This window comes from Macrotis lagotis, chromosome 1 (assembly GCF_037893015.1).
Source record: "Macrotis lagotis isolate mMagLag1 chromosome 1, bilby.v1.9.chrom.fasta, whole genome shotgun sequence".
NCBI classification, from domain to species: domain Eukaryota; kingdom Metazoa; phylum Chordata; class Mammalia; order Peramelemorphia; family Peramelidae; genus Macrotis; species Macrotis lagotis.
In genome coordinates, this window is record NC_133658.1 from 241,291,487 (window position 1) to 241,311,674 (window position 20,188).

The following is a 20,188-nucleotide window of genomic DNA, read 5'->3' on the forward strand; positions in this document are numbered from 1 at the left end:
CTTCACCTGAGTCCTGTATTTGAAGTTCAAACCTTCTGTTCAGCCCTGGCCATTCCAACAGGAACATTTCAAATTCCCCTGGTTCATTGAAAGTCCATCTTTTTCCCTGGAAGAGGACATTCAGTTTTGCTGGGTAGTTGATTCTTGGTTACATTCTAAGCTCTTTTGCCTTCTGGTATATTATATTCCAAGCCCTACGAGCTTTTAATGTAGTTGCTGCTAAGTCCTGTGTGGTCCTGACTGCAGCTCCATGATATTTGAATTGTGTCCTTCTGGCTGCTTGTAATATTTTCTCTTTGACTTGGGAGTTCTGGAACTTGGCTATAATATTCCTAGGGGTTGGTTTTGGGGATCTTTCTCGGGGAGATCGATGGATTCTCTCCATTTCTATTTTGCCCTCTGCTTCTAGGATATTAGGGCAATTTTCCTGTATTAATACTTTGAAAATGATGTCAAGGCTCTTTCCTGATCATGACTTTTAGGTATTCAAATAATTTTTAAATTATCTTTCCTAAATCTGTTTTCCACATCAGTTGTTTTTTCAATGAGATGTTTCACATTTTCTTCTAATTTTTCATACTTTCTGTTTTGGAAGTATTGAGTCCTGATTTCTCGTAAAATCAGCACTCTCCCTGAGTTCTATTCTTTGTTTTCCTCAGAGAGCTTTCTTATCTCTTTTTGCATCTGGCCAATTCTGCTTTTTAAAGCATTCTTCTCCTCAACAACTTTTTGAACTGTTTTATCCATTTGACCCAAGCTGATTTTTAGCATGCTATTTTCTTCAGCATTTTTTTGGATCTCCTTGACTAAGCTGCTGACTTCATTTTCATGTTTTTCCTGCATCTCTCATTTCTTTTGCCAATTTTTCCCCTATCTCCCTCACTTGATTTTCAAAGTCTTTTTTGAGCTGTCATAGCCTGAGCCCAATTTCTGTTTTTCTTGGAGTCTTTAGATGCAGGAGCTTGTACCTCCTCTTCTTCAGATTGAATGTTTTGATTCTTCTTGGGATCACAGGCAAAGTATTTCTCAATGGTGTTCCTCTTTTTTCTCTGCTTACTCATTTTCCCAGCCTTAGCCTGTTTTTGGGGGTGCTTCCTGAGCTTTTGGGACACTCCCACAAGGATCTCAGTGTGTGAGGCTCTGTCCTCCCTCCTGGTCTGTGAATGACCGTAAGTACCTCCCTCTGCCAAGGGCTGAGGTGGGGGGGCCCTGCTGTTCCATGGGGGGCCTAGACTGCGATCAGGATCTGAATGTGGTCAGAACCCCAGAGTCCTATTCCAGGGACAGAGGACAGAGCTTGGCAGTCTCTCTCTGCTCCCTCCCTAGGTTCAGCATGCTCATGCCCTGGGGGCTCCTGCTTCTGCTTCCTGTTCCCAGATTTGGGCTGCTGCCCACACTGTTTGCTGTGTGCCCTGAGGGCTGGGCTTCACAAGCTCGCTCTGGCAGAGGTCTCCCCTGATGATCCCCCAAGTTGTGCATGATGCTCTCCGGGGCATAGATCAGGAAACTCCCCTGCTGCTGTGAGCCATAGCTCCCAGTGCCCTGGGGCTGCCTCCAGGAGGCTAAAGTTCTTTTACTCTGACGGGCCACCCCTCCAACCTTGGGGAGCAGAGCCTTTCTGCTCTTTTCCAGGTTATCTTGAGTTAAAAACTGCTTCACTGGGTCTCTCTGAGGTTTCCATCTCTTGAAAATTTAGTTAAGAGTCCTTAGTTTATAAGTTTTCAGAGAGAGCACCTAAGAGACACCCTCTCTTGTCGCCATCTTGGCTCCACCCCTCTATAAGATGATTTTTATATTGGCATTTCAAAAATTATTATCTGTATAGTTTGTTAAAGCTTCTATAACCACAATAAATCTTCCTACTGTTTACAATGTACACACACACACACACACACACACACACACACACAGACAATGTACACAAAAGCGGTAATTATCTAGAAACATTATCATTAGCAAATTATGTGTTTTGTTTGAATATTCTCATTTGAAAGAAATTTTGTTTCCTTCAAACTTACCTCATGACTGGTATCCTATTAGCTGAAACCAATTCAAGAATATTAATGAAGAGAAGCTTGTGGAACCTGACAAAGGGTAATTATGTGCAAAATCTTCAGCTACTGAGTTAGCTACACAGTGGGTAGAGTTGTGCACTCTAGATAGGTTCTGGAGTACAATAGTAGCTATAACAGAGTTGACATAAGGAGACAAACAATATGGGATAATTTCCTTGCATCGACAAACATTTCTATGAGTGTAATTTTTTAAATAAAAAATAGCAGCATATCCTAAAAGCCAATTGTTTTATTATACTTTTTTCAATTGAATTCAAAAACATTTACTAAGCAACTAGTAAACAAAGGGAGTGAAAGTATAAAAAAAAATGACTCCTTCCCTGAAGGAGCTTATTATCTTATTGCACTATAGAGAGTGAAAAGAGAATAGGGCACCTGTACAGACAGGGAAAGGTCAGAGAATACAACATGCCTATGGGATAAGTCAATACAAAGTGACATAAGGGAGAGAGCACTAATCATGGGAGTTACAAAAAGCTTTTCAGAAGATATGGTATTTTGGTCAAGCTTGGAAAGCAGCTAAGGATGCAAAGAAGTAGAGGGAAGAAGGACATCTAGACACTGGGAAGAAATTTGCAAAGGCATGGAGTCTGGGAATAGAATGTCAAGTTCAAGGAACAGCAAGGTCAGTTTGGCTGAAATACAGCATGTATAAAAGAGAGGAATGTGAAATAAGTCTGCAAAGATAGGCTATATATAGATTACAAAAGGCTTTAAATGCCAGCCTTTATTCTAGAGGGAGGAAGCTCTGAACATTTGTGATCAGGATAGTAGCATAGTTGGACCTGTGCTTTACCAAAGATTATTTTGGTAACTGTATGGAGAAAGGACTGGAAAGGGGAAAGACTAGAAGAGAAGTAGGGAGACCAAATAGGATGCTACTGATAGAGCCCAGTAAGTGGCAATAAGGATGTGTGAGGAATGAAGAGGAAAGGGTAGGATGCTGTAAAGGAAAAATCAACAGATATGAATTGCACAGAAACTGAAGATATGATTTTTTAGATATGGTCATTTTAAAACTATACTATATGCATTGCTTCTTGTTAAAGAGCTAAAGCAAAATGGTAAGTTTGGAAAAAAGAGAAAGAAGAAAGGAAGGGTATATACTTACTTAAGTGCTGCTCTAGCCAAATCATGTGGCATCAGATCTTTGTATCTAGGGAGAACAAAATACACCAATTCACCAAGATACACAAAATACACTAAGATTTTTTACTTCAAGAAGATCAAGAGAGCTTGCAGTTATACAGCTCTTTCCAGTTTGTAAAGTCTTCTCATCAAACCCTGTGAGATAGGAACCATATATGTTATTTATCTTCATTTTACTGCTAAGGAAATCCAGATCTGAAGTGATGTGATAAGCTAAGCTCCAGGAAAGCTTCAACTGCTACTGAATACCTAAATAATTAACAGAAATGCTGCTGTCTACCCAGTGTCTTTCCCACCATACCCCCTCCTGCCATCCCGCTCCCACCTCTTCCCTGGATTCTGTGCTCTTGATTGACTAGTCCCTGGCCAGGATAATCTTTTCATGAGGGGGCCCAGTGAAACTCATTCCATCTCTTCACCAGCAAACCTGCCCCCAAACAAGGACCCACATCCCCCCCACCCCCTTCCAGCTTCATCTGATGACTGTTCTTCCTCTATCAGAATGTGAGTTCCTGGAGTGGAGAGGTTGCTTTGTTCTTGTATCTTATAGAGCCTTGGTACAATGCCTGCCAGAGAAGGACATAACACTAAAAATTCTCTAAGAGTAGTCAACTTTTTCAAACAGGGCTGTGTTTATTCAAGCCCACATTTCCTGCATTAAGTCTATACTGGGAGACTCAATGGGAAGGAATTTCTTAAAATCACTCTGGGTCATTTAGCAACCAATAACTCTGTAACCTATAAACTAAACTTATCCCTTCAGTCTTAAAGTTCACCAATGTTAAAATGCCAAAATTAACTATTTGTCAATTTAGAATTGTGACAAACAACATATGTACACCAGATTTATTGAGTCATCTGCTTTTTGCTCTCCTTAGCATTTATTTATTATTTATTTCTAAATGCTTTTGTTGGACAGTTCTCTATACCTAACTTTCTCAATAACCAGTCACCTGCACTGAATGTCAATTTATTCCAGGCAAGAAGGAAAAGAAATCAATATAATTTATTCTGATATTATAATCCCTCCAAGAGGTAGGGTAGGTGGGATAAGGGCTACATAAATAATTTTACACTGGTAAAATCTGGGCAATTCTCAAACCCCCATTTTGATATGTGCATTGGGAAAACTTATTTCAAGCAAAATAGAGAAAGGGAAGTAGTTCTTTCCCTAATCCTAGCAGTTTGACTGAAGCTAATATCTTAGAAGGTGTTAAGGAGATAGTAAACTAAGGTCTATTCTCAGATCCTTTTATCAGAGTGAATACCTAGGAATGATTCAAAAAAGAAATAATTTGTTATTCACTCCTTTGGGGGCTTTAAATAACTAAACGTTGAGGAAGCAGTCAATGCTTAGAGCAATTATAGGGTAATACAATACTAGCAGAGGTAGTGCAGGAGAAGAGAATTTCTCCTTCCTCTCCCATCACTTCCCATTGCTAAAAGTATCTAGCAGTGGAGAATTAGATATTTAATTCATCCTTCAATTCCTCCTCAATTAATGAGCTAAATTATGAAACAAAAGTGTCAACTAATCTGCAGAAACCAAAGGAAATTACAAGCAAATGTTAACTTTTTTTAGGCTTTTTTTTTTTGCAAGGCAAAATGGGGTTAAGTGGCTTGCCCCAAGCCACACAGCTTAATTATTAAGTGTCTGAGACTGGATTTGAACCTAGGTATTCCTGACTCCAGGGCCGGTGCTTTAGCCACTGTGCAACCTAGCCGCCCCATAAACGTTAACTTTTTGCTGAACCTTGAACATGGGGTTTGTACATGACCTATCCTGCCATATATTCCTTCTATAGGGACAACTCCTGAGAATGTTTGGTATCTATCTCTCCCTTCTGCCCAAAGACCCAGGGCTGAAAAAAAGGAGCCTAATCAGAGCTGTATCAGAATTTGTACCAGTATTAAGGGAGAAATGGTTATTGAGAGAACTCAGAGTGATGCCATATATAGTACCTATAAGTTTAGACTGCTATTTTTAGGGTAAAATTAAGTTGAAATGGGTTTCCATGAGCTACCCCAAAACTACTATTTATAACATCGTTTCTAAAGGAAAATGAGATCAACATTCCAAATTTTGACTTCTCAAAGTTCACAATCCAAGACACTTATAAAACAGGGACTTCCTACCCTCCAAAAGCAGAACAAAACTTAATTACTCTCTTCACTGAATCTGAACAGTTGCATTAGTTTAGTTCACTTCTACTCTCCATAGATTTTTTTATCTGCTCTCTTCAGATTTACTTAGGTTTCTTTTACTGAAAAGGAATAAAATCAGCAAGGTGAATAATCATTTAACTCAATAGAATCCAGTCAAACCCATGGATTAAAAGTTAGATTAAGCTGGATAAAGAAAGATTCAGTCAATGAAGAAGAGATTAAATACCTGAACAACCCTATCTCAGAAAAAGAAATTCAACAAGCCATTAGTGAACTCCCTAAAAAAAAATCTCCAGGGCCTGATGGATTCACAAGTGAATTCTACCAAACATTTAAGGAACAATTGGTTCCAATCCTATATAAACTCTTTGGAAAAATAGGGAAAGATGGAACTCTGCCTAACTCTTTCTATGAAACCAATATGGTACTGCTACCTAAACCAGGAAGAGTTAAAACAGAGAAAGAAAATTATAGACCTATTTCCCTCATGAATATAGATGCAAAAATCCTAAATAAAAATCTTAGCAAAATGACTACAACAAGTCATCACTAGGATAATACATTATGATCAAGTAGGATTTATTCCAGGAATGCAGGGTTGGTTCAATATTATGAAAACTGTTAGTATACTGAATTATATCAATAACAAACCTATCAGAAACCATATAATCATATCAATAGATGCTGAAAAAGCTTTTGACAAAATACAGCATCCATTCCTATTAAAAAACACTAGAGAGTGTAGGAATAAATGGACTGTTCCTTAAAATAATGAGCAGTATCTATCTGAAACTATCAACAAGCATTATACTCAATGGGGAGAGGCTAGAGGCATTCCCAATAAGATCAGGGGTGAAACAAGGGTGCCCATTATCACCACTACTATTCAATATTGTATTAGAAATGTTAGCATCAGCAATTAGAGAAGAAAAAGAAATTAAAGGAATTAGAATTGGGAAGGAAGAGACAAAACTCTCACTCTTTGCAGATGACATGATGATCTACCTAGAGAATCCCAAGAAATCATCTAAAAAACTACTGGAAACAATTAGCAATTTTAGCAAAATTGCAGGTTATAAAATAAACCCCCATAAATCCTCAACTTTCCTATATATGACTAGCAAGAAACAGCAGGAAGAGCTAGAAAGAGAAATTCCATTCAAAGTAACCTCAGACAGTGTAAAATACTTGGGAGTCTATTTGCCAAGACAGACTCAGAATCTTTTTTGAAAACAATTATAAAACACTTCTCACACAAATTAAATCAGATTTAAATAACTGGGCAAATATCAACTGCTCATGGATAGGTAGAGCTAATATAATAAAAATGACAATTCTACCAAAACTAAACTATCTGTTTAGTGCCCTACCAATCAAAATTCCAAAAAATTACTTTAATGATCTAGAAAAAAATTGTAAGTAAATTCATATGGAGAAATAAAAAGTCAAGAATTGCCAGGAGCTTAATGAAAAAAATGAAAACGAAGGTGGCTTAGCACTACCAGATCTAAAATTATATTATAAAGCATCAGTCATCAAAACTGTTTGGTATTGGCTAAGAAATAGAGTGGTGGACCAGTGGAATAGACTAGGTGTAAAATCAGGAGAGGAATATAGTAATCTGCTGTTTGATAAACCCAAAGAGTCAGGCCACTGGGATAAAAACTCCCTCTTTGATAAAAACTGCTGGGATAATTGGAAGTTAGTATGGAAGAAACTTAGATTAGACCAACACCTCACACCCTTTACCAAGATAAGATCCAAATGGTTACAGGACTTAGACATAAAAAACAATACTATAAGCAAATTAGAAGATCAAGGATTAGTCTACCTGTCAGATCTATGGAAAGGGGAACAGTTTATGACTAAGGAAGAGTTGGAGAACATCACTAAAAACCAATTACATGATTTCGATTACATTAAATTAAAAAGTTTTTGCACAGGTAAAACCAATGTAATCAAAATCAAAAGAAAAGTAGTAAATTGGGAAACAATCTTTACAAGTAATGATTCTGACAAAGGACTCATTTCTAAAATACACAGAGAACTGAGTCATATTTTTAAAACAAAAAGGCATTCCCCAATTGACAAATGGTCAAAGGATATGCAAAGGCAATTTACAGATGAGGAGAGCAAAGCAATCCATAGCCATATGAAAAAATGCTCTAAATCATTAATTATTAGAGAAATGCAAATTAAAGCGTCTCTGAGGTACCACCTCACACCTCTCAGATTGGCCAGTATGACCAGGAAGGATAATGATCGTTGTTGGAAGGGATGTGGGAAATCTGGGACACTATTACACTGTTGGTGGAGCTGTGAACTCATCCAACCCTTCTGGAGAGCTATTTGGAACTATGCCCAAAGGGCAACAAAAATGTGCATACCCTTTGACCCAGCAATACCACTACTGGGTCTATACCCTGAAGAGATGAGGAAAAAGGGTAAAAACATTACTTGTACAAAAATATTTATAGCAGCCCTGTTTGTGGTGGCAAAGAATTGGAAATCCAGTAAATGTCCTTCAATTGGGGAATGGTTTAGCAAACTGTGGTATATGTATGTCATGGAATACTATTGTTCTATTAGAAATCAGGAGGGACGGGATTTCAGGGAAACCTGGAGGGATTTGCATGAACTGATGCTGAGTGAGATGAACAGAACCAGAAAAACACTGTACACTCTAACAGCAACATGGGAGTGATGTTCAACCTTGAAGGACTTGCTCATTCCATCAGCACAACAGTTGGGAACAATTTTTGGCTGTCTGCAAAGGAGAGTACCATCTGTATCCAGATAAGGAGCTGTGGAGTTTGAACAAAGTATAAGGACTATTCCCTTTAATTCGGAAAAAAAACCCCAGATGTCTTATGGTTTGATCTGGTTACCTCTGAGAATTCTGTTCTCTTCAAGGATATGATTTCTCTCTCATCACACCCAATTTGGATCGAGGTACAACATGGAAACAAAGTAAAGACTGACGGAGTGCTATCTGTGGGGTGGGGGGGAGGGAAGCAAGATTGGGGGAAAACTGTAAAACTCAAATAATATCTTTAATAAAAATTAAAAAAAGAAAGAATGGAAAAGGGTAGAAACATAATTAAGAACTATTTTTTTCTTTTTCATATGACATATTACCAGGGCTGTCCAAAATGTGGCACATACTGTGATCTTATTCAGCTCCCTGTGGGTTTACTAAATGCTTTAGTAAATAAAGCCAAACTATCACAGAGCTCTCACTAAAATGGCAAATCAAAATATATTGTCTATTGTTTCAATTACAAAAAAGAAAGGTTGGACATCCCTGACATTTATAATGAGCATTAGGAAAACATGGATTCTATTCTTTGTTGATACTTAGTATGTGACCTCAGACAAGTAAAATTGCCTTTTCAAATCTAAAAAAAAAAAAAAAAAAAAAAAAGATTCAGTCCATCCCTGAATCACCCCTAATGAACAAAACTCTAAGAAGTCTGTGACGATCTTTGACTCAGGATGTCCCTGTCCCTGGAGCCACCCTGGGTTCAAAGATCAATGCCCCAAACTAATTGGTCTCTTCAAAGCTATTCAGAATAACCTAAAGGTTCAGCTGAAATCATAATAATCTAAGATATGAAGTGAACCAAAGTGTGATTCAATTTGCTACATTTTACTCTGGCTTCCAATATTCTGGAAGACTTCTGTCACAGGTGACCCGAAGAATGTCAGAACCCTGTTCTTTCTAGTTATTTGAGAGTAACTTTGCTCCATTTAAAATGAAGATATCAATCCACCACCAAGAACAACCACTGGTGGCTGACTTGGAGAAAGGAAGCATGAAAGTTTCATACTTACGTAGTGCCAGACAGAAGAAAGGGAATGCGTACGCCATCCACCACCACAATATTCTTTACATTGGGCTTGGTTAAGGTCTTCTTACTTTGAGTTTGTACAGCTTTAAGATAAAGTTCAACAGTTAACTAAAAAACAAATCAGTAGTCTTTCTCAAGAGTCTGATTAAGCACAATTTATGCGACAAGGCAGTCTGACAGGTACAAGAGATGCAAAGACAAAAGTGAAACAGAACTAACCCTCAAAGAATTTGCAGTCTGTCTAAGGAGACAACAGATAAGTATGCACAAAACAGACATAGGGAAAATTATTTCGGGGAGGGGGGCAGGAATGGAGGGCAGGAGAAGGCAATAGTATATTGAGGTTAAGTGACACCTGAGCAGAATTGTAGGAACAACTTGAAATGATTCTAAGAACTGAAGATAAAGAGAGAGCACCCCAGAAGATTTGCAAAAGCAAAGCGTTGATGGAGTGTATGAGGAATATCAAAAAGATTAGCATGGGTAGAATGCGCAATTCAATCATCAACCCACAAATATTTATTAAGACCAAATATTGTGGTAGGGATAGAAGTACATTGAATGAAAGAATAAGCTTAAGTAGCATAATGCTGGAAAGGCAGATTAGATCAGGCTACAAAGGACTTTAAACATCAAACACTAGTTTATATTTGATCCTTATAATCATTGGAATTCACTGGAATTGAAGTAAAGGCAGGGCCTTCTGTCTTTTTTATATGTATATCCCAAGCACTTAGCATAGTACATAATAAAGGTTTATTAACTGTGGATTAACTAAAATGGCAGGTTAGGAAATTTACTTAAATACTGACAGCTGTATTTCTAACTATTCTAAATAAAATTCAATCCTAAGGAATGGAAATGCACCTATCAAAAGAGCTAATACCAGTAAACAGGTATTCTTGCTGGGAGATATTTATTTTTATTCAATGCTCTACTTAACTACCTCTTATAAAGCAATTTGTTTTTTTCCCCTTCTACTTGAATACTATTATTGGAGTTTTTCCCAACTTTTAATTGATAGTTTCTATTTTTATATCACCTTCATTTCCAAATTTATCTTTCTCCCCTCCCTAGTATATCATCTTTGGAGACAAAGCACATAGAAAAGGGGAAAAAGCATATCAATTCCATGTTTCTCAGGCACAGGATTCCTCCTTGGCAAAGAAGGAATGAAGGTGGAGAAGATGTTGATTACTCTCTGTGTGTGCTAACAAGACTAAAAAGTCTGATAGGTGTCTTGAAAGCCACATTAGAATGTATATTGTTTTTTGACTGGAGTCATTATTTTCAAAAGACTGGAGGTTCTTTCTGACTCTGCCTCAGACATTTATTCAAACAATAAGATCACTATAAAGTTTCTGCAATGAAAGGGAAATCAGAAGCTGAGGGGCAATATCAAAAAAGATAGAAAGCTCAAGCAGGAATGTTTGAGTCAGGAGATCCTCATTCCAACTTCATTTGCTTTCTCTACTGATTCTGGGATAAAGTTCAGCCTCCTCTATTTGTCATTTAAAATCCTTCACACTCTCACTCCAGTCTTTCCAAGCTAATCACCCAGGCTTTGCCCCTTATACTCTCATACCTCCTCCAGTCAAACTGGCTCTCTAGCATGCTTGCAATGTTCTTTATCTTCACCTCATATCTTAGTACTACTTTGTTCCAGTTTAGTCGTTTTTTTCAGTCATATCTAATTCTTCATGATCTCTCTTGGGGTTTTCTTGGCAAAGTTACTGGGAGTGGTTTACCTTTTCCTTCTTCAGCTCCCTTTACAGATGAGGAGATTGAGGCAAATAGGGTTAAGTGACTTGCTCAGGTCTTCCTGACTCCTGGCATGGCACTCCCTTCACTGTGCCACTAGCCGCCAGCTTAGAACTACTGGTTCCTTCAGATAAGGCTCAGATCCAGAACCATTTCCTAATAGAGGTTCTTCCTAATCAATCCAATCTCTTATCACCCAGTCCAGTGATTACTTAATATTTATTAATATTTATTTCTTTGTGTACCAATAGAACAGAGAAAACCTAAGGACATGGATTGGTGTAATGTGTTTAATAAACATTTGTTGAATGGAAACTGAACAATAGGTGTACTACATACCTGCCCTGCTGTGGAAGGAAAGTCCTTTGTAAGTCTTAAATTCCTATATACATGTGAATTATTATTATTATTATTATTATTATTATTACTATTACTATTACAACTCAAATTAAGAATAGTTTAATAGAGAGGACAGAGGGCTAGGCTAAAGAGTCAAGAAGACCCAGTTCAGATCCCAGCCCTGACACTAATTATGTGATCCAGGCAAGTTGTTTACCCCATTTCAGACTATAAATTAAATATGGGTTTTGTCTATAGAGAATTTCCCTCATGGACAAAATGACAGGACCTTGCTACATTGATAAAACTTAAATGAAACCTAGGAAATCTAGTCCAACGTCCTAACTTTTTACATACGAAGAAATAGTAGCCCAGAGAACTGAGATGATTTGACTGATGTCACAAAGCTAGAAATCTAAAGGTAAAATTTTTCTCAGCCTTTTCAATGTTGTATATATATATTTAAAAAAAAGACATTATCTGGGAGATGCCATTAACAATTTTAATAATAACTGGCATTTATATAGGATTGTAGGGTTTGCAAAATGCCTTATATCCATTAGTTTATAAACCTACAATCCCATATAAGTGCCAGTTATTCTTATTCTTCTTCTTATTGCTTAATGTCATCTCCCAGATAAATGTCTTGCATACATTATTAGAGTGGCCAGGTGATGCAATGGTCAGAGCACTGATCTTGGAGTCAGGACAGGAATTTGAATCTGGTTTCATACATTTTGACACTTGCCAGCTGTGTGACTATAGGCAAGACCTCACATCCAGTGCCTTCTCCAGTCATCTTGATTCATCTGGCCACTGGACCCAGATGGCTCCAGATGAGAAAGTAAGGCTGGTGGCTTAGCACAGCATCTCCCTTACTCAAAACTAATTCATGTGCATGTCATGACATCACCTCCCCTGATGACATGGTCTTCTTCAAGAATAAAGTACAAACATCATCATATACATTATTATGAGGAAGTCAAATTCATGACAGTAGATAGGGCAGAGCAATAAGGAAGGGATGGAATGAAGAAAAACAATGGCTCAGGAGTCAAAGTCCATAAACCTATAAGTAAATTACAGTCTTCTCTGGGTAGTTTCCTAATCTGTAAAAATGAGGGAGATGGAACTGATGATCTTTAAGGACCCTTCCAGCTCTAAATGTATGATTTATGAAATCAATTAATATCACTATAACTACCTTCAGTAAGAAAACTTTGGATTAAATTTGATTTTTTTGTTATCTCGTTATTTGTAAGGGGGTATCCTGAATATAGGACACGAGTATTCCAGTAATTAGGTATTTCCGATGAAAATAAATAAGCCAGCTTTTAGGTATAAATCAGGCTCATATAAAATTTGAGTGATATAAGCCAATTTTTCAAAGAGGACCAAAATGACATCACTATGTCAGGGACAAAATACAGCATGTCCAACTGTAGTTGTTAAGAACAATACAAACTTGGAAGACTCTATCACAAAGTGGGCACATAAAATAATACATAATCCACAAATACTCCATACACACACACACACACACACACACACAAACAGACATATATATACATATATGGAGTAGAAGTAGCTCTACATTTGTACATCTTCTGAGCTACAATTTTGCTTTGCTCATAGAGCACAGCACCTTCTCTGTCCAAGGCAAGTCATGCGAGGTGGTCCTGTGCCAATATCTCACATGGGCACAATAAGTTCCAAAGTTCTTATGAGAGACCTTGAGAATGTCCTTGTATTGCTCTTACTGACCCCATATGGGCACTTGCCCTTGTGAGTTCTCCATAAAAAGTCTTTTTGGCAAATGTACATTTGGCATTCAAACAACATGGACAGACCTTTGGAGTTGCATTCTTTGTAGCAGAGTCACAAGTGGACAGATCAACTGGCCATCAATATCCCATAACTGGATCATGAGGCCCCCAAGATTCTTTAGTACAAAGTACTGAAAAGAGCATTGGACTTAAGAATCTTTAGACCTGGGTTCAAGTCCTGGTTCTGCCAGTGGGCAAATCATCTTGGCTTTGACTCTTAAATTCTATAAAATGGAGGACAAAACTTCATTGCCTCTAACAAGGTTATTGTGTAAGAAGGGTGCTTTATAAAATGTTAAGTACCATAGTCTATTGTTATTTAAGCTATTGTTATGACAAATCAGACTTACCCCTTCTTATTATAATACTACTGAACCCAGTTACACAACTAATAATTTATTTGATGATGTTCTTCACAAAGGTATGATGCTAAGTCTTCCCACAACCCATTTTAACCATTCAAGATTTAAGATTCCCAATCTGCATGCAAATGACTATACCTGTTAACAGTGGTTGGGAGGAACAACTCAGTGACCTTACAGCTGAAACAAAAAATAATTATAAATTTATTTTTTAAATTGAAAAAAAGTTTATAATTTTTTAGATCTTAAGTTGGTTTTTTTTAAAGAGAAGTAAAAATTTAACTTACAGAATTTGATAGCCCAGGCTGATGTTACAGGCAGATTTCTAAAACTGCAAGTCAATATGGAAGTCATTTTTAAGTCTAGAAAAAAAGAAACATAAAGATCATCTAAATTATTCGCATGTTTTATAGCTAGCTCTATAAAATGCAACGTATGTGTAACATTTTAAAGTCAATTTAATACTTAATAAATAGCAAAATATTTTTTTTTCAAGGTCAAGATGAACTTCTGGGCTTGATTAGGATTAGAGATGATGCTTTCCATCTCTGGCTAAATTTGAAGGTATTCTTCATTTAAAAAAAATTCCTGATTTGTAGTTTTTCAAACCTGGAGGAATTTATAAGATGGGGCAGTACTGGCAGGAACTAAGCAGGGTTTAATGTAACCATAAGACATTTTTAAGTAGGCAAACAAAAGAAGAGGTTCTAAATTTATTCAGAAGCTTTAAGAGGAGTGTCAAGAGATCTTTCAGGCAGGCATAGAAGAAATATAATGGAATTTAGGAGGCAAAAGGTGGAGAATCTTTTAATATCTGTGATTTCCACTGGTAGAGGGAACTCCTGATGAGGAAACTCTCTTTGCCAATGCAGATCAGTACCTGTTCTCAATCTTAAGATCTTAGGGAAAATGTCTTCTCCAGAAATCTACAACCATATGATGTCAGAAGCCTCAGTGGAAGCCAGGCCTTTTGATTTTGAAGCCTGCTCTTTCTTCACAATGTCATGTTGCCAGGTTAGTAGAGAAAGAGTGAGAATAAAGGAAAGGCAGAGTAGGTGTGGGGGCTAAGATCCTGGTATTAGTATAAATCTAAAATTTATGTAACAACATCCTTAATTCTTCTGTAGTCTAGCTCTATAATCCCTGATGCCACAGATTACTTGATTACTAATTACACATGATTACTAATCATGACCCAGGCTTTCGTTTCCATTAATTAGAAGTTGTCTCTACTATAGGAATATTTATGTACATTTTATAACAGAAATCAATGAACTGTATTAGTTCCTGTGAGAGAGACACAAGGCAAACATTGCACAAATATTTGTTGGTCTATTCCATAACTTTTTTTTTTTAAAGGTTTTTGCAAGGCAACTGGGGTTAAGTGGCTTGCCCAAGGCCACACAGTTAGGTAATTATTGTCTGAGACCAGATTTGATCCCAGGTACTCCTGACTCCAAGGCCGGTGCTTTATCCACTATGTCACCCAGCCGTCCCTATTCTATAACTTTCAAAGGATTACCTAAAAAATAATTTGAAAAGAATCAAAGGACAGTTAGCCCTTTATCCCTGAAAGAAAAGCTAGCTATATTAGAAAGATGGTTTATGTTCTTTTTAATTTTTTTAAAATAAAAGCTATGCCACCTACCACTTAGCAATGGCCCTCAAAATGACTTTTAATCAAGAACTTTCACTATACCTCTCCCCTACCACTGTGGTTTTACACACAAATTTTATTTAGGTTGTGGTCAATAGGGTCTTTCTATAGAAGAAATTGAACTTAATTATAATTAAATATTCCTTAATTTTAAAAAGCATCTTAATAAGATCATTCACCTAAGAAAGTTTCTATAAACATCTTAAGGTTCTAAGTTCATATATAATAGATTTGAAAAACATTTTTCTAATCCACTGGCTTTACATAAATATCAAACATCCATCAAGCTTTCCCTTTTGTAAGTTCTATACTTTCCCCTTTATTTCCATCATTTTTAGGCAGAGAAACACAATTTTCATTTTATATCAAACTTCCACAAATTTCCACGAATTCATTCTTCTTATCCATGTCTAGCTATAAATTTTTCATACGGTTCTACCCCCACATACTACAAGGTTTTTTTTAAACCTCTGGATATTATTGACCTAAATCATAGAAGGGTGACCAAATTGGTGAAAGTTTCTCATAAAAAAGAAATCACGAGGATTAAACTTCCCTAGGAAAAGGTGATGTTGATTTTGATAGCTTCTAATATAGTTCTCATTTCTCAGCATCAATAAGTAATTATAACAATATTTAGCATTTAATATAATGCCCTTTATATTCCAGGCACAGTTAAGAAATATCTCATTTGAGGCCTACAACAATCTTGCAAGATATGAGCTAGTATTGCCTTCATTATAAAGGACAGGAAACTGAGGCAAATAGAAGTTAAATGACTTGCCCAAGGTCATACAGCTGAGGCCAGATTTAAATTCCTATTTTCTGACTAATCTGTAAACATGTTAAACATAAATATATAGGTACAATATTCACCTGATGGTTTGCCACAGAGGGGATGGGGTGGGAAGGGAGGGTGGAAGGAAATCATGTATCTTAAAAACATGCATATGCATATGGATGAATGTTGAAAAACTTTCATAACATTTAATTAGAAAAATAAAACATCAATTGAAAAAATAACTGAATTCATATTTTCCTGACTCCAGGCTCAGCTCTCTATACACTGTACTACCTGCTGCATATGGTTGAAGTTGTTTTAACTGTTTGCAGTACTTTATTCTTCATTTTAAATTGCTTTTTATTTTTATGTTTGCTCCAATAGTTCATGGTTAAACGATTCACAATTGATTCAGAAATGATTCTCCTATAGGTAAGCAGTTTCCTCTCTGTTAATGTAATAGCTAAGTTCATATTTTGTGATATTATTCAGTGCTTGTCATTTCCAGGAGCTCCCAAATCTATTGTTGAAGAAAATATTAAATATAAGCTTGAGGCATCTATCTGTGCAGTCTATAAGTCACTGAACTCTTGATTCTTACGCCTACATCATATTTTTCAGCATTTCTTACATTATACACTATTTACATTTTCTATATGTGATGAGTTAAGGAGCTCAGGAAATGTTTCTCATCACCATATCAACTCTACCAGTTCCTTTATTTCCTCTCCAAGAAGAACCTGTTAGCCATTCTTTCATTTAATTGCAATTTCCCTGACTTCTGGCTTCATTTATAACTTAATCTATCGAGATTAAATTGATTCAGTTGTTGACAGCAGTATTTCTCCCCCATTAGGCACTGGACAAGGATCTCACATTTAGAGTTCTAACAGTTAACATTTGTAAACTGTCTAAAAATTGTTCATTATTAGCACCCTTTGCAATTTTCACTACAGAAATTAAGTCAACAAGCATTTATTACTGTGTCACGTACTTAACTAATACAAATATAAGCTAAAAGAAAGACAGTCCCTGCCCTCAAAGAGTTTACATTCTAAAGGGAGAAGGTAACACATAAAAGGAGCTGAAAAAGAGAAAAGTATCCTTGGCAGAGAAGTCCAGAGAATCAGAAGGAAAGTCAGGAGATCAGTGAACATAACTGGGCTGGACACTTCCTCAAAAGATTCATGACTAAGATGAGGTATCAGAATAGCACTTAAGATAGATATTTATATAACAAAAGATCCACAAATTTCTATAAAATCTGAACCATAATAGAAAGAACAATGTAACCCCAAATTCTTATGGATATTGTTAGCTGAATTCTGTCTAGTAGATTCCACCATGACTGAAATGGTTTTAAGTAGGACCCTAGTGACAGATTATCTTTTTCCAAAGCAGTGATCTAGTCAAATGTAATCTATAGTCACTAGTCTAGCTTCTTCTAATGCAGGTTCAATATCACAAACTACTACATGTTGTTTTCTTCAATAGAATGTAAACTAATTGAGAGCAGTGACTACTTCATTCAATTATTTGTAGTTCCAGGGCCTAGAAAATTGTCTAGGACATAGTACTTGATAAATGTTGATTGGCTGATCTTGATAGACTATAGGTCTGATCATGTTCTCTTATCCAAGAAGCTTAGTGGCTTCCTAAATAGCCTCTGGGATAAACACAATTCCTCTGTATTGCTCTTAAGATATTTGCAATCTGGCTTTAGTGGATCAACCTTTTCCAGGCTGACTACAAATTATTCCCTTTCATATCTCAGCCCGATTGGATTTACAAAGAACATTTACAGATTTACAGAGAACATTTCCTTCCTTTCCACCTTTTCTGTTTGTCTTCCCTGGATTAGTTCTTGATCTTGGCTCTTAGAATCCCTAGCTTCCCTCAAAGCTCAAAACAACTTCATATCCGACATTACCCAAATCTCCCTAAGAAACTGGTTATCTTTGGAGGCATCTCATTTCACTTTGAGTCTACACTCTTGGATTTTTTTTTACAAGTCTTGTTTATTTTTTCTCAAGTTCATGTAAACAATTTAACATTCGTTTTTTTAAAAGAGTTCCAATTTTTTTTTCTTCCCTTTTCCTGTCCTTGAGAAGGTAAGCAATTTGATATAGGCTACAATGTACAGTCATGCAAAATATTTCCACATTGGTCAAAGAAGTTCTTTATTAAGCTTAAAATTATCGTAGCAACTTTTATCCATCCTATCCCTTCTCAATAGGGCAGCCCTTCAAAGGACTGGACTCTCAAGTAGTTTAAAAAAGGATCTTCTTAAGATCTGACATTCTACATTCCTTCAATTAATCCCTATATGATAGGGTTCCCAATGATCATCCGGGTGGAGCTATGGACAAAACTCCTCAAATCCCCTAAGGATTCAGTAAATGCAGGCTGTCTGCCTGCAGGTTTATGAGCTACTTGTACCAGATGTGCAATCCTTAAAATTGGCATCCCACGAGGCAGGGTGCCCCGGAGAGCCAATGAAATAGTTTCTGGAAAAAAAAACTTCAGAGATTATTTTATAAAGGAAGAAAATGAGGCCAAAAAGGAGTCTAGGATCACATAAGTAAAAGGAGTAACTGTTTCCTCTTGCTTCCTCTTCCTGTTCTGGAAATCTCCGTCTTGTTTGGAATTTTAGCGATCCCACTTTTTACATCTCTCCTGCTCCCCCTCCAAACTTGACTCAAGTTCGTCACAAAGCCTCAATCTGTAAAACTGCGAATCCGCAGCGCTCGATAAAGCCAAGCGGGGTCACTGAGGCCGGCTGCGCGGGGTTCGGCTTGTGCGGAGGAGGCTGCAGGGAAGGCCGGGGCCGGGGCAGGGAAGGCCGGGGCCGGGGCCGGGAAGGCCGGGGCCGGGGCCGGGAAGGCCGGGGCCGGGGCAGGCCTCTCAGCCCACGTCCCCGAGGCGGCCCGTCCGCTCGGCCCGCGCCGGTCGGAAGCGCCCGCCCCGGCCGGGGCTTCCATCTGCGTTCCAGAAGGCGCGGGGCCCGGGAGCCCGGCGGCGGCCCCTGGGGCCCGGGAGCCCACCGTGTCCGGGCGCACAGACAGGCGGGGGCCCGAGGCCGCCCCCCGAGGCGCCGCCCTCCGCCCTCCCCCTTCCCGGTCCAGGCTCCCTCGGTTCTCGGGTCTGTAAGCCGCGGCCCCCGGCGGGGAAGCCCAGCCTCGGCGTGGCATGGGAAAACGGAGGCTCGGGGAGGAAGCGGCGCGCCCGCGGCCTGCCCCGCGCCCCGCGCCCCGCGCCCCGCGGCCGCCGGGATCGCGAGTCGGGGCGGCCGGGGCCGAGCCCGGAAGCGGCGGTGCAGGTGGGGGAGGGGGCCCGGGCCGGGCTCGGGGACCGGCTGCTCCCTCCCAGCTCACCTCAGACCTTCGGCCCGACGGCGACGCCCGGAACTGGAGCCGAACTTGACGGACCGGCCGCCCAGGCAGCGGACGGCCCCGCCCCCGCCCCTCCCCCGCCCGGGCTCCGCGCCCTCCCCCGCCCGGCTCCGCCCCTCCCCCGCCGCCTCCGCCCCTCCCCCGCCCCGCGCCTCCGCCCGGCAGAACGTGCGCAGCCCCGCCCCCGGCGAGGGGCGTCCGCCGCCCTTGAACCCGCGCCCGCCTGCGCAGAGGCCAGCGGCGGCGGCGGCGGCGGAAGCTTCTCCGCGTCTCGGCTGCTTCCCGCCGCGCCCCGGCCCCGAGGCCCCCGGCCCGAGCTCGCCCCGTCCTCCCCCGCCTCGGGCCTCTCCCGTCCAAGATGGTGGCCTCCCGGGCAATCGGCAGCCTCGGCCGCCTGGCGGCTTCGCGCGCCCGCCGCTTCACGGGTGAGGCCGCCCGGGGACTGCGGGAAGAGGGAGGGAGCCGGCGGCCCGGAGCCGGGGGGGAGGCGAGGCCCCCGGGGCGCCCACCCGCCCCTGCCCTGCCCCCGGGCCTCGGAGGCCGCTGCCCCCGGGACGGGGGAGGCCGCCCCGCGCCCACGCCGGCCCCTGCGAGGCCCTTCGCGGGTTTCCACTCCTCAGTTGCCTTCGGGGTCTGGGGGAAACAGCTCGGATCTTGGGTTCGAATCCCCCCTCCGCCGCCACCTTTGCATAAGCCAGCTGGGGGGGACCCGGCAAGAAAGTGGGGGAGAGAATCGCTGCTCGGTCCACCAATGAAACGACATAATGACCCCCTGTAAACTTTAGAAAGCTTAGTTATCTTTGTTTAAAGTTGCCTACTTTCACCAAGA

The 20,188-nt window shown here is 39.7% G+C and overlaps 2 protein-coding genes across 2 annotated transcripts in view; one reads left to right on the forward strand and one right to left on the reverse strand.

Moving 5' to 3' along the window:
• HADHB (hydroxyacyl-CoA dehydrogenase trifunctional multienzyme complex subunit beta) overlaps nucleotides 1-19,422 on the reverse strand; it is a 46,542-nt gene extending 27,120 nt beyond the window's left edge. Inside the window, exons 1-5 of the mRNA XM_074209925.1 lie at nucleotides 19,342-19,422; nucleotides 13,817-13,891; nucleotides 13,668-13,709; nucleotides 9,225-9,324; nucleotides 3,187-3,231 (exon numbers count right to left, since the gene is read on the reverse strand). Coding sequence (XP_074066026.1) covers nucleotides 3,187-3,231; nucleotides 9,225-9,324; nucleotides 13,668-13,709; nucleotides 13,817-13,883 — 254 coding nt within the window. The 5' untranslated portion in view covers nucleotides 13,884-13,891; nucleotides 19,342-19,422. The remainder of the gene's footprint in view (nucleotides 1-3,186; nucleotides 3,232-9,224; nucleotides 9,325-13,667; nucleotides 13,710-13,816; nucleotides 13,892-19,341) is intronic.
• Nucleotides 19,423-19,573: 151 nt separating this feature from the next.
• HADHA (hydroxyacyl-CoA dehydrogenase trifunctional multienzyme complex subunit alpha) overlaps nucleotides 19,574-20,188 on the forward strand; it is a 54,305-nt gene continuing 53,690 nt past the window's right edge. Inside the window, exon 1 of the mRNA XM_074209927.1 lies at nucleotides 19,574-19,784. Coding sequence (XP_074066028.1) covers nucleotides 19,718-19,784 — 67 coding nt within the window. The 5' untranslated portion in view covers nucleotides 19,574-19,717. The remainder of the gene's footprint in view (nucleotides 19,785-20,188) is intronic.